General features: G+C 49.5%; 1 protein-coding gene across 2 annotated transcripts; it reads right to left on the bottom strand.

Moving 5' to 3' along the window:
- Positions 1 to 266: 266 nt before the first annotated feature.
- caprin1b (cell cycle associated protein 1b) lies at positions 267 to 9,340 on the bottom strand. Of its 2 annotated transcripts, none has more exons than XM_086163850.1 (18): positions 9,184 to 9,340; positions 8,320 to 8,484; positions 8,088 to 8,150; positions 7,909 to 7,995; positions 7,588 to 7,826; positions 7,411 to 7,493; positions 4,495 to 4,674; positions 4,357 to 4,409; positions 4,194 to 4,277; positions 3,133 to 3,324; positions 2,954 to 3,062; positions 2,809 to 2,870; positions 2,642 to 2,734; positions 2,199 to 2,345; positions 1,790 to 1,943; positions 1,471 to 1,650; positions 916 to 1,022; positions 267 to 831 (listed from the first exon to the last, which is right to left on the bottom strand). In XM_086163850.1, the coding sequence occupies exons 2-18, from the start codon at positions 8,482 to 8,484 to the stop codon at positions 745 to 747; spliced, it is 2,085 nt and encodes a 694-aa protein (XP_086019976.1). In that variant the 5' UTR covers positions 9,184 to 9,340; the 3' UTR covers positions 267 to 744. The 2 variants fall into 2 exon arrangements, with proteins under 2 accessions (XP_086019976.1, XP_086019977.1); XM_086163851.1 differs by having other exon boundaries at positions 1,471 to 1,647.
- Positions 9,341 to 11,060: the final 1,720 nt, after the last annotated feature.

Below are 11,060 nucleotides of genomic sequence, written 5' to 3'. Positions count from 1 at the left end.
AGTAACACAAATATGAATAAGTAAGTTTTCTGGTTGTGATGGCTTGGTCTTTCAGTAGTTTTCACCCCATCTCACCTGTTGTCCTCCTATGGACCAGGACGAGCTCAGGTTGTGGGCAGCTATGACCCAAAGACCAAGCTAGCTGTGTTCGGCGCTATTTGAGCCTCCTCAGGTCGCTTTTCTGGCGCCCAGGTACCCGATGAAGACCCGGGACTGCAGCGGGTCAGCGGGTCGTACCCCAGAGACAGGAAGTCAGAGCAGAAGCCTGGGGTATGCAACACAACTTTATTGAAACTCTTGAAGCAACATCAATTTACAAACAAGGAACTGGAGCTCGAACATAAAAACGCACTTCAGTTTTTTTTGTTTTTTTAAGAACCAAAATGACAAAAGAACTGAGAAGGGGAACCGACTCCCAGGGTTTGGACCAGCAGTGGCAGGTGCATCTCTTTTTCATACAAAAAATAACTTATGAAATCTTTCAAGTTTCCAGGAATATTGTTAACACGTGGCTTCTGCAGTCTCTGCTCGGACTTACAGCTCAGCTTCGTGTTCAGACTAAATGATTGAATATTTCCAATGTCAAAGCAGGCGTTACTTTGATCCAAGAGACAGGAAGATACCACTGATGAAGGACAGAACAGAAGAGATCATGAGTGAGCTGGGGCTAATGCAACGCTTTCTTGAATTTAGAATTTTCAGTGTGGTGCAGGTTAATCAGTCACAGTCACTAAGCAAGGCCTTTCAGGATCGCATCGCCTGAGTGCTGCCTCTCGACACTCCTCTGGGCCCCTGGCCAGCGCCGCGCTTGTAGTTCTGTTGGTAGCCATCCTTTGGTGGAGACAAGGGACACACACACACACATTTAGAGACAGCTCAGAGACAGCGAGGACGAGAAGAGCGAGGCGGCCGTACCCTCTGATAGCTCCCGTTGGAATAATCCCGGGGCGTGTTGAACTGCGTCTGCCCGTAGCCAGAGTTTGGAGTGTTGGCGAAGGGAGGGCGATAGCTGTCGTAGCCACCTGACGACACCAACACAGCAGGTCACAAGGCCGCCATGTCCTTGCTCAAACAAGTACCAAAGCCTCTGATATCTACAGGACCCTCTCTGCATTCAGGATGTGGTCACTCGGAATACTCCAAAACTCAAGTCTGTGCGCGGCCTGGAAATAGTTTGGAAAACTGTCCTTTGCTTAAACTTTTTCCGTGACATTCTGAAATGTGTGGATCTCGATGAAGGATGCTGTAAATATATCAGGTGGCGATGGTGCAACATGTTTCTGTGTGCCATGAGGCATATTTTCCAACGGGACCTTTGACTCAAAGATTTCTGATGGTTTCAATTAGAAAGGGCGAGGCTGATGACAACCACTTCCTCCAATTTTCTTGAAAACCCCATCTAGGCAGAGGAGGGAGATGGGCCTAGGAGAAACACCTCTCCCTCCCACCCGTCCGGTGATGTGCTCTGACCTCTGAACCCATTGGAGGAGCCTCTGTAGCCATTCATCATGCCCCTGGCGTTGCGGGGTCCGCCGCGGGACATGCCTCTGCTGTTGTAGAAGGACTGGGTCTGCCTGGCAAAACTGGGCCCCTGCTGGGACGGCTGCTGGAGGCCCCCCGACTGGTCTTGGGAATGGAAGGCGCCGACTACTTCAACAGACAGAGAGTTGGAGGTTCAGTGAAATCAAACGCTTGTACGTCAGGCCTCCCTGAATCGCGGGAGTCTCGCCGCAATGTTCGACGCGAGCCTGCGGCAAACAACAAAAGGCAAAGACGAAGCCCCTCCTACCAGACTGCAACTGTTCTGACTGCAGCTCCGTCTGCTCCACCGGATGTTGGGGCTGGCTGCTGAAGGGCTGGTTGTAGCTGTTCTGGTACTGGCCGGCAGGGGTCAGCGCCTCCGTCTCGTTAGCTGGCGGGACCGGGGCGTTGAGATTGAACACCTGCAAGAAAACAAGGAGCGCATTGTGGCAACGCCAGAAGCGGGGGAAAGTTCACGGGGCTCAACGGGAGCAAAGTCCAAGACCTGGACATGAAGGACTGCACAGCCGTTCAAGTACACAGAGATGGAGGACATTCTCTAGGGCAGCCGTTCACGCAAACATTAAGTAACCTTTACTTCAGTTCCTCATACAAGCCAAGTATTTCTGAACAAACAGGGGTGATCCCCTGGTTGGGGGAGGGAGAAGGGGTCTTACGGTCTGCATTGACTGGAATGGTGCTGCATTGACGTTGATGCCACTGCTGTGAGGAGCTTTGGAGACAGGCTGGAAAACCTGCGTCTGAGAGGCGGGGGGCAGGGCTGTGGAGGGGGGAGGCTGCTCCGACGACAAAGACATGGAGGTCTGCGTGAAAACAAAACCTGCATTAACGCTTTACATCTGATGAAGGACGCTCAGTGAGCCAGGTGGGAGAGGAGGGGGCTCTGTGGTGTCGTCACGCTAACACACACGCAAACAAAACTTGACCAAATTAAACATTTTTGTCTCACAACAATTTAGAAATACACTTTGGACGGAATGGTGTCCCCAGGCTGGGGTTAAACACCCACAGCTCCCACAGAGAAGATAAGACACAGAGAAGATAAGACAGCCTTGTGTTGGTCCCACGGCGCTAGCTAGCGGCAGCGGGGCCGGTGTACCTGGATGGTGTCGATGGGCTCTGTCGGGGGTCGTGGATCTGGTGTGTGTGAGGTCTGGTACAGGGGCGGCGGGGTCGGGGAGACGATGGGTACCTGCGGGCAGACAACACGCTGAATGTGGCCCTTATTCTAAGTGATGGAAGTGTGTGGTTGGTATCGCCACGTACTTGTGTGGGCTCAGGCTGGACAGGAACAGAATTTGTTTGCGATAGCCGGGACTCTGGGTGAACTGAAACGCACATCCAGAAATAAGCTCTCCCCTTCAGTCGGTATTTTTGGGGCGGTCGGGTCAGGTCTGTCCGGCGAGCCTACCTGGAGGACACACCATGGGCGGCAGGTCCATGTTCTGCACGGGTTTCATGGGCTGGGCTGAAACGATGGCGGGGTCGATGGCCTGGCCGTCAAACTCCAGCATGGAATCCTGGCAGCGGAGACCTGATTAGAACCCCACCGGGCGCCCGCAAGCACCGCCTGCCATCTCCCAGCCTCACCTGCATGAAGTTGTACGTTCCCTGCATCTGAGCCATCAGGTCCTGGACCACCTGCTTCCTCACCATGGGGTCGGTCGGCGGTGCGGCGGGCACTAAGTTCAAGGGGTGGGTCTCCAGGGCAATGGGGGGAGGGGCGGCCTGCACGGGCGGCGGGGGCTGCGGCGGCTGCTGCTGCTGAATGGCGCTCACTGCCTGGGGGGGCACAGTCACTCACTCAGACGCCTGGGCACCCACACATCTAACCCCACTTGGCAGAGGACAAGTCCACGAGTGATTGACGAGACCGGCGTCTGTCACATTGCTGGAATCACTATGGTATCACCATGGCAACAGTTTCCTTGCAGAACAATGACTGCATCTATGTTTGTACTGAGAAATGTACCTTGCAGTGCATTCCCTCAGGCTGGGAACCAAGAGAGTACGTTTCTGGAGGTGCTACTCTGATACTTAGGCTGCCTTAGTGTGAAAGTAGCATTCAAACACTTTCACTTTACTATTGTGTTTGATTGTAGTATTATGATATGTGTGCTCTCTGTGATGATAGTATTAGGATACTTGCACTCTCTGTGATGGTAGTATTATTACTTGTACTATCTGCGACATGGTATTCTCTGATACTTCAGGCAGCATAGCTCGGGGGGTTAGAGCGGTCATCCTTTGACCTAACCATTACAGCTTCGATGCCCACACTCCTCCTAGCCTGCGGAAGTATTGTTGAGCAAGGCACTGAAACCCCAAGAACCCCACGGTAGAAGAGTAATCTCAGAATACTTCGACTATGTGATGGTAGTGCTAGGATGATGCTTGTGCTGTCTGATGGTAGTACTATGATGATACTTGTACTGTCTGTGATGCTAGTATACTGATGTTGCCTGTGCTGCCTATAATGGTAGTATTATGCTTATACTACATATAGTGGTAGTATTGTAATGCTTGCTCAGTCTTAGGAGGCAGTACTCTGCAGATACTTGTCTTAGGAGGTAGTACTCTGCAGATACTTGTACTATCTAATGATGTCTGTCCTATCTCAGGACTCAAGAGTACCCAAGAGTGTGTCCTACCTCTGTTTCCGAGGTCCACTCGGGCCCAGGCTCCTTGTCGCTGGCGCCGTACGTGGCGTCTGGAATGAACTGTCTGTTTACAAACTGCACGGAGAGGCAAAGGTCAGCGGTCACCAACAACACCAGACACTCAGCGACCAAAGCGAGAGCGGAGCTGGCCCACCTCTGTGGTCTCCACAGCAATGGGCTCCGTGAACTCCTCGATGATTTCGGTTTCTGTGGGAAGAAGAGGGGTCAGAACGCGTGGCCAGGATGTCTGTGGCTCAGCAGCTTTAGTGTGCGGGACCACGTGAAGCGCCACCTTGGTCAGCGGGCTGCTCCTCTGCTTCTGTAGCTTCGGTTACTGTTGGTGCTGCTGCAGTAGCTGCCGCCGCCACAGGCTCCTCCTCCTCCTCCTCGCAAACGCCGTTCTGGTGAGTTGTGACCTGGTCAAAGTAGCCGCTCAGCAACACCTGGTCCAGAGTCTCTTTTAATGCCTTGTCTGGGGAAAGAGGACGCTGTCAGTTCACCAGTCAACAACCGGGACACACCAGCAGACGCACACCTGGGTCACTCTGAGCTGTGATTACACAGGAATCCACAACAAGACACTGACATCCAAAGATCTACTTGCTCTACTGAAGAGATAACACAAGACTTGACCATCAGTCCTGCCAGCTCTTATAGAACACTCACCACACTAAAGATCTTCAGAAACCACAGTTTCATGCCGTCCGACATTGGATTTGTTCTGACTGACCCTCGTTTTATCTTCAAGAGCCAGGGTGTTCTCGTATGCGGGATCAGCTTTTATTAGTGTAACACATCCTGACAGTGACAGCGCCCCATCAGACCCTCCTGACTGCAGGCTGCTCAATGACTTCACACCACAGCTTTGGCAACACTTTATTATCTGGTGGTACCACCGCAGACAGGTGGTATGGACTTTATTTAAGAGGAAGAGAATATAGTCAGCATAATCTAGCCAAGATACTTTTGGCTCCTCCGTCTTCCTCCTGGCAGCCGTGGTGAGGGCACCGTGGTGGAAGGCCACCTGAGCAGGTGACCTGGTGGGCCGGAGGAGAGGCTGCCATCTGGTTTTAACCAGTGCAGAACACGGAGCTTCTGAGTTTCTCCCTCAAAGGAAACACACTGTTTGTAAAGGCCAAGGACTTTCTTGACTCCCTGGTTGTGAAATTCATTGTGAACTTTGAGCAGGACCCTTGAGGGACACCAGTCTCAATGTGGACACTTAGAGGAGCCGACAAGCTGAGACAGGCAAATGTCAGTCAGAAAGAGTAGATGTGCATCTGTGCCGAAGCTCCTCGCATCAGTCCAATAGTCTGGGAGCTGCTGCATTCAAATGAAGAACCACTTTGGCCAGTGAGTCCAAACAACAGTGTCTCCAAACAGGACTCGAACCAGTGACTCCCTGCAGATTCAAGGAGAGTGAAGGGCTTTCAGGGCAGACCTTAACTGATGCACTTTGGAAATAGACTGCATGAAATTCCCTCCTCCGGCACCTACACCATGAGAAGAGAAGCAACTGCAACGATGGCGTGTGGATGCTTGCAGCCATCAAGCTGCTACAACCCGCATCAGCTAACACACTTGACAAACAGCCACATCAAGTGCACATTTTTTTTTTCCTTCACGTGTGTGTGTGTTCACAGGAAGAGCATGTGGTTCAACTACTGACTGGGGAAGTAAAAAAAACCCCTCGGAAAGAAATGTAAGCAGACATCTCACAGAAGGTCTGTCTGAGAGGGGTCCATCAGTGTTGACCCAGTGCAGCTGTACAGCGGGAAACGCATAAAAATCAGACCTGGCCGAAGAAAAAGCAGTGAATCTTCACCTGCACCTCTCCTCCATCTCAGCTCCCTACGAGGGACATTTTCAAACTTAGCCCCATTGATGACTGCTCACAGTGAGGAGTTCCCGCGCAGGTTAATCCAAATGCAGCCATTTAAGGAATTGTCGGGAATCACTAAAATCCCCAGAAAAGCTGAAGTGTGTCCATGTCGGCTCTTTGGGTTGCAGTCACTTCCTCCTCTTTGGTGCTGCTGGGGCCTGAATAATTATGGCCCGAATGGTCCTGCTGGCCCTCGACGCTGAGGTGAAAGGGTTGGCACAGGTTACAACACTGAACCGGGTCACCAGTGTCCCAATGCGGCTCCGGCCATCCGAACGGCGGGGCAACTGGCTCGCTGCCCTGCTGCTGAGTCAGGATAAGCCCACAGCGCTCAGCCCCGAAGCAGAATGCAGCAGTGAAACCTGCGGCCAGACCGCTGAGAATGCAGTACATCAATATCCCCTGGTCCTGATTATTCACATCACAGCCCGGCACACACGCGGCATTAACACAACACAATGCACGTTCTACATTAACATATTAATGGCAGGAAGCCCTGCTGATCGAGGACTCGAGATTATCAATCTGTGAAAGCAGGTCTGTTGCTACTGATACTGAACACAGGCTTCCAACCTGCCTTAAAAATCGACACTTTAAATCTTAGGTGTGTGATGCAAGTACAAACCTCTGTGTTGGGGGGGGGGGGGGGGGTAATGTCCCCTGCAGGAGGCTTTTCATTCAGAAGCAACGGTGTGTGTGGGTATGTGCGTGCAGGTTAGATGATTTGAGTGAAGGAGTGCAACAACTTGTCAACAGTGGCAGTTGGACTTTCACTCGGAATCACAGGGTGGGCGGACTGAAGCTCAGATGGCCTACAATCAGGTCAATTAATCTGATTAATACTTTACCCGACCGAAGCAGCAGCAACCACTTCCAACCACAAACACAGTTCGGAGCAGCGACTGATGCAACTATGGGAGGTGTCTTTGACACAGCTCTGTCCTTACAGCAGACCTCAACGGTTCTACCTCAAATACGCTGGAGAGCTGTGTGCGCTTCAGCCCGAAGGTCCTCCTCTGCACCAGAGAACATACAGAAGCTTTCTGGCAGGTCATTCCCCCCCCCACATGCAGCCTTCACCTCTGCTGTGGCAACTCCATCGCCATGGAAGCTTTACAGAGTTCCCTCCGTGATTACGAGTCAATCTATGAAGCCAGAAAATGCCATCTCGTTGTTCACAGCAAGAATAGCACATTTGGAACCAGCTATAAGCATTATCTGCATGAATAATATTGAAAAACCATAAGCCAGGAAGCATCCCTTCACCTATATGTTGCAATTCACATTCTACTGGTTGTTGCCGTTGTCTGGCATCAACCGACTTACATGTCGTTCCAACCACAGCCTTGTCTTTTCCTTCCAGTAGATCCCAGAGGTGCACAGATGCTTCTTCATACTGATCAGCCAACCTGAGAGTGGAGAGATCAAGGTTAAATGGACCCACCTGGGAGCAAAACTTCCTTTTAATCCTCAGCACACAGAGGGAGGAATCCTGAGACCAACCTGACACTCTGGTCACGGTCTGGCCCAACCAACTTGTAGAACTCATCGAAAGCTGCCAGGTCTGCATCCGTGAGCAGCGGTGAGCCTCCGAGTCCCTGCTTCAGGTCCAGTCGCACCGCCTCATCTCCCAGACGGTCGAGGAGGAACTGCAGCTCCAGAATAGTCTTCAGTCTCCTCTGCTCTGCCTCCTCCCGCTGCAGCTGCTCCCGCCGTGCAGACTTCTTCACCACCTTCTGGATCTGATGGTGACAGAAAGAAGACTCAGTCCTGCAAACCATTCTGGCCACAACATTCATACTGTGCAATGGCTATCATCCGTACATCTTGTCCAAGGGCGATGAAGGTTTTCTGCAATTCTCGGGCAAATTCCAAGTTATTAATGACTTCCTGGTACTTGGAGAGGGCTTCCTATTGGGAAGAAGTGGAAACAGAGATTACAAACACATGCCCATGCACAATAACTACATTTAGGTATTTCAATGTTGTTAAGCGATAATGACCAGCTGATCCTGGTTGAGGCGCTCTCCTTTGTCCTTCCTCACTTGATAATCATCCAGTTTGCTCTGCAAGAAAACATCCACATTGTAGCAGAACCCTTTTGAAATTTAACCTCAGTGAGGTAAATATTTACCGACGCAGACTGATCACCAGCGCTACTGACTGGATCTCATCCAAGCGGGAGACTGGCCATTTCACACAGAAAACATGGACAATGTGCTCGGCGACTTTTACCTTTTTCTTCTCCATGTTGCGGGCCTTCTTGTCAATGACACACAGCACTTGCTTCAAGACTTCTGACTGTCCACTGAGTGCAAAATTGCCTGTGCACCCTGGAGCGGATCCCACATCTGGGCTGGCAGACTGCACAGTCCTGTTTGCATTCATCGCTGAGGGCATCTACAAATGAATACACGATGGGTCAGTTTATCCATAGTCATTCGAGGTGACGGCACCAATATGTTCCGTAATCGTGTCTTCCACATGTAATCTGACCAGACAATATTGCAAGGCAGAAACCCCTGGCCTAGGAATCACACCGGACTGTTGAAAGGAGCACATCTTCACTGGAAAGATCCGATCGAAGATGTGTTCTTAGCTGCAGCTTTCCCCTTAGACTGGCGTTACAAACCGTGTTATTCGATGTCTGCTGGACAGTAGAGACGCACTTTTACCGTGCAGTTAAAATTGACGTCTTTGGAATCAGGACTATTAAGAAAAGGAGGTTTCGCTAAACACACCGAGCTAAGTTAGCGACCTGACTGGGCTGTGTGACTTAGCCCGAAACAACTTAATCATTCTAACTAGCTAAGCTAATTCCGGCAAAATTCGAGGGGGTTATCCTCTCCGTTCTCGACAGGCCTCTGATGTTTATAGTCAGCTAGGATTATTAAGCGGGTATTTTCGTCTCTCTGACCGAGTCGCCGCCGAGCTCGGCGGTATTATCTCGGAGGATTGGTAAAATGTCCGCACTACCGTTAGCACAGACCGTTGACTTTAGCCTCTTCACGCACTGCTAGCTCGGCCAGCGGCGCATGCTAGCAAACAGCCGGTCGGGATCGTCGTTGCCCCGCTGGCACGACTCGCCGCTTCACCCACCGTGATGTTATGTATCCACCGGGGAGATTGCTAGCGAACTGTCCGACACAGCCAAGTTGATGTTTTTATTGTGTTGTTGTTTTTTTTCTGAAGTCTCTTTCACTCTAGTGTGGGATCCGCCCCGCCGGCCTCACCGACAACTGAGACGGTTCGAAAGACGGAGAAACTCTTTATAAAGGCGAAGGTCCATTTATAGTTGTCTAAAATATGCCTGTGCAAAAAAAAAAAAACACGAAACAGCCGTCATACTTTGTTTTTTGAAACAATTTAAGAAAAAAACAAACAAGATGATATATTAAAATGGGTAACTATCAAACATTTGTGTGGAAGAGTAAGCGGAAAATATTTTAAAGTTGTACTATACGCTCAGGCTAAATCAAGGACAGCTTCGCGGCAGAAAATTTGCACAATCATTAGCTTTGATGAGGCTCTGATCGATCCCGATGACAGGAAGAGGCTCCAAACACGGGGAAACACTGACATCATGAACCACTTTCACAAACTGTTCTTACAAAACACATACAAATCGCTTTGTGCGTTTGTGTGCGGTGTTTAACTTAAAATGGAGTTTAGAGTGAAATAAATTCCAAATAGTGTCACAAAAGTCGCAGCAAAGAATCTGCCACGGCGAGAGATTTTCTCAAATGAACAGTTGTGTCTTTAACCGATGGAGAGCGATCTTAGAAAGTGACTTGTCATTTCGGAACAGCAATAAAAACAATTTAAACTTTGTTATGTGGCGAAATACCATCCTCAGTTATTATTTGCTATAACAATAGATTAATTGGCTGACAATGTTTTGATCTCTCATAAGTTGGCTATGTATTCATGGCTATGGTATGTATTTTAAATATATCCAAAAAAGCAAGTAACTTTCACTTCTGACCTGCAATTCTGATTGTGTAAAATTCATGTGTATGTGAATTTTCCCCATTTTTTGAGGTAAACATGATTGAAATACCGCTTTAAGATATCAAACGTTCTCAATTTGTTTATCAGACCTCATCTTTCATGGAAAGATGAGTTTCTTTGGGTTTTTTTCGTATTTTCTTTGTTTTGCAAACCTGTCGTTGTATTGCTCTTGCTAACACATGCATGTTTCATAAGAAGACATGAAACTTAAATCACACAACAGTGAGCACCACGTCTTTTTATTCATGTGAAGGTCATTCCAAAATGAAGAGATTATATGAACTGACTGAGAATGATCTTATCATGAATTGATTTATGATCCTTTTTTGTGTGTATGAACGTAAATACACAGCTTTCTAATGACAGACCTTCGTGCTGCCCTTGTCAATAAAGTACAAAAACACCAGTGTTTCTGTAACAACCTGCATTGACCAACCGTTTTCAAACAATGGCTCAGAGGAGACCTTGTCTGAGCCACCAGAAGGTGGCATCAGAGCTCAGCTGCGTCGACCAACAGCCCAGGCAAAGAGCAAGTTCAGCTCTGCCTCCAAAACCTCAGAAGCACCACTTTGTCCAGCTGCTGACACTAAAACTCAGTATTCTGTGTATGTTTCTGGGCTCGAAAGGAGTCAGAACCCGAGGGCCGACCAAGACCTGCAGCCTCGCTTTTGTTTTGCCAAATCCAGGAAGCAGTTAACATGGGCGCGCAGCTTTTTGATCACAATGTTCCACTGGAAGTGTTTTCCTTTTGGGGATAATACTGATTATGGGAGGATCCTGCTGGCCAGCGAAGCTCCCTCTCAGCAAGTGACTCATTTCCGCAGCCTGGAACTTAGCTCAAACGACAACACAATTCTGTCGCCATTAGAAATAGCAATTCCAGGCTCGTTCCTCGCGCGACCCCGATTCTTCCTCCAATATTTTGATTTTACAACCCCCCTCCCGGATCAAAATTGTGTTCTGTC

The sequence above is a fragment of the Fistularia commersonii genome, chromosome 17, assembly GCF_037954325.1.
Source record: "Fistularia commersonii isolate RoL2024-O1a breed Wild chromosome 17, RoL_Fcom_v1.0, whole genome shotgun sequence".
In the NCBI taxonomy this organism is placed as follows: Eukaryota; Metazoa; Chordata; class Actinopteri; order Syngnathiformes; family Fistulariidae; genus Fistularia; species Fistularia commersonii.
This window is presented reverse-complemented; position numbering and strand designations above follow the sequence as displayed.

Excerpts from the sequence above, each read along its gene's own strand:
- caprin1b (XM_086163850.1), bottom strand. The coding sequence starts at position 8,484 with ATGCCCTCAGCGATGAATGCAAACAGGACTGTGCAGTCTGCCAGCCCA. Across the intron at positions 4,410-4,494 it reads GGAGCAGCCCGCTGACCAAG|AAACCGAAATCATCGAGGAG; the intron begins GTGGCGCTTCAC and ends TTCTTCCCACAG. Across the intron at positions 1,651-1,789 it reads GTCAGAACAGTTGCAGTCTG|TAGTCGGCGCCTTCCATTCC; the intron begins GTAGGAGGGGCT and ends TGTCTGTTGAAG.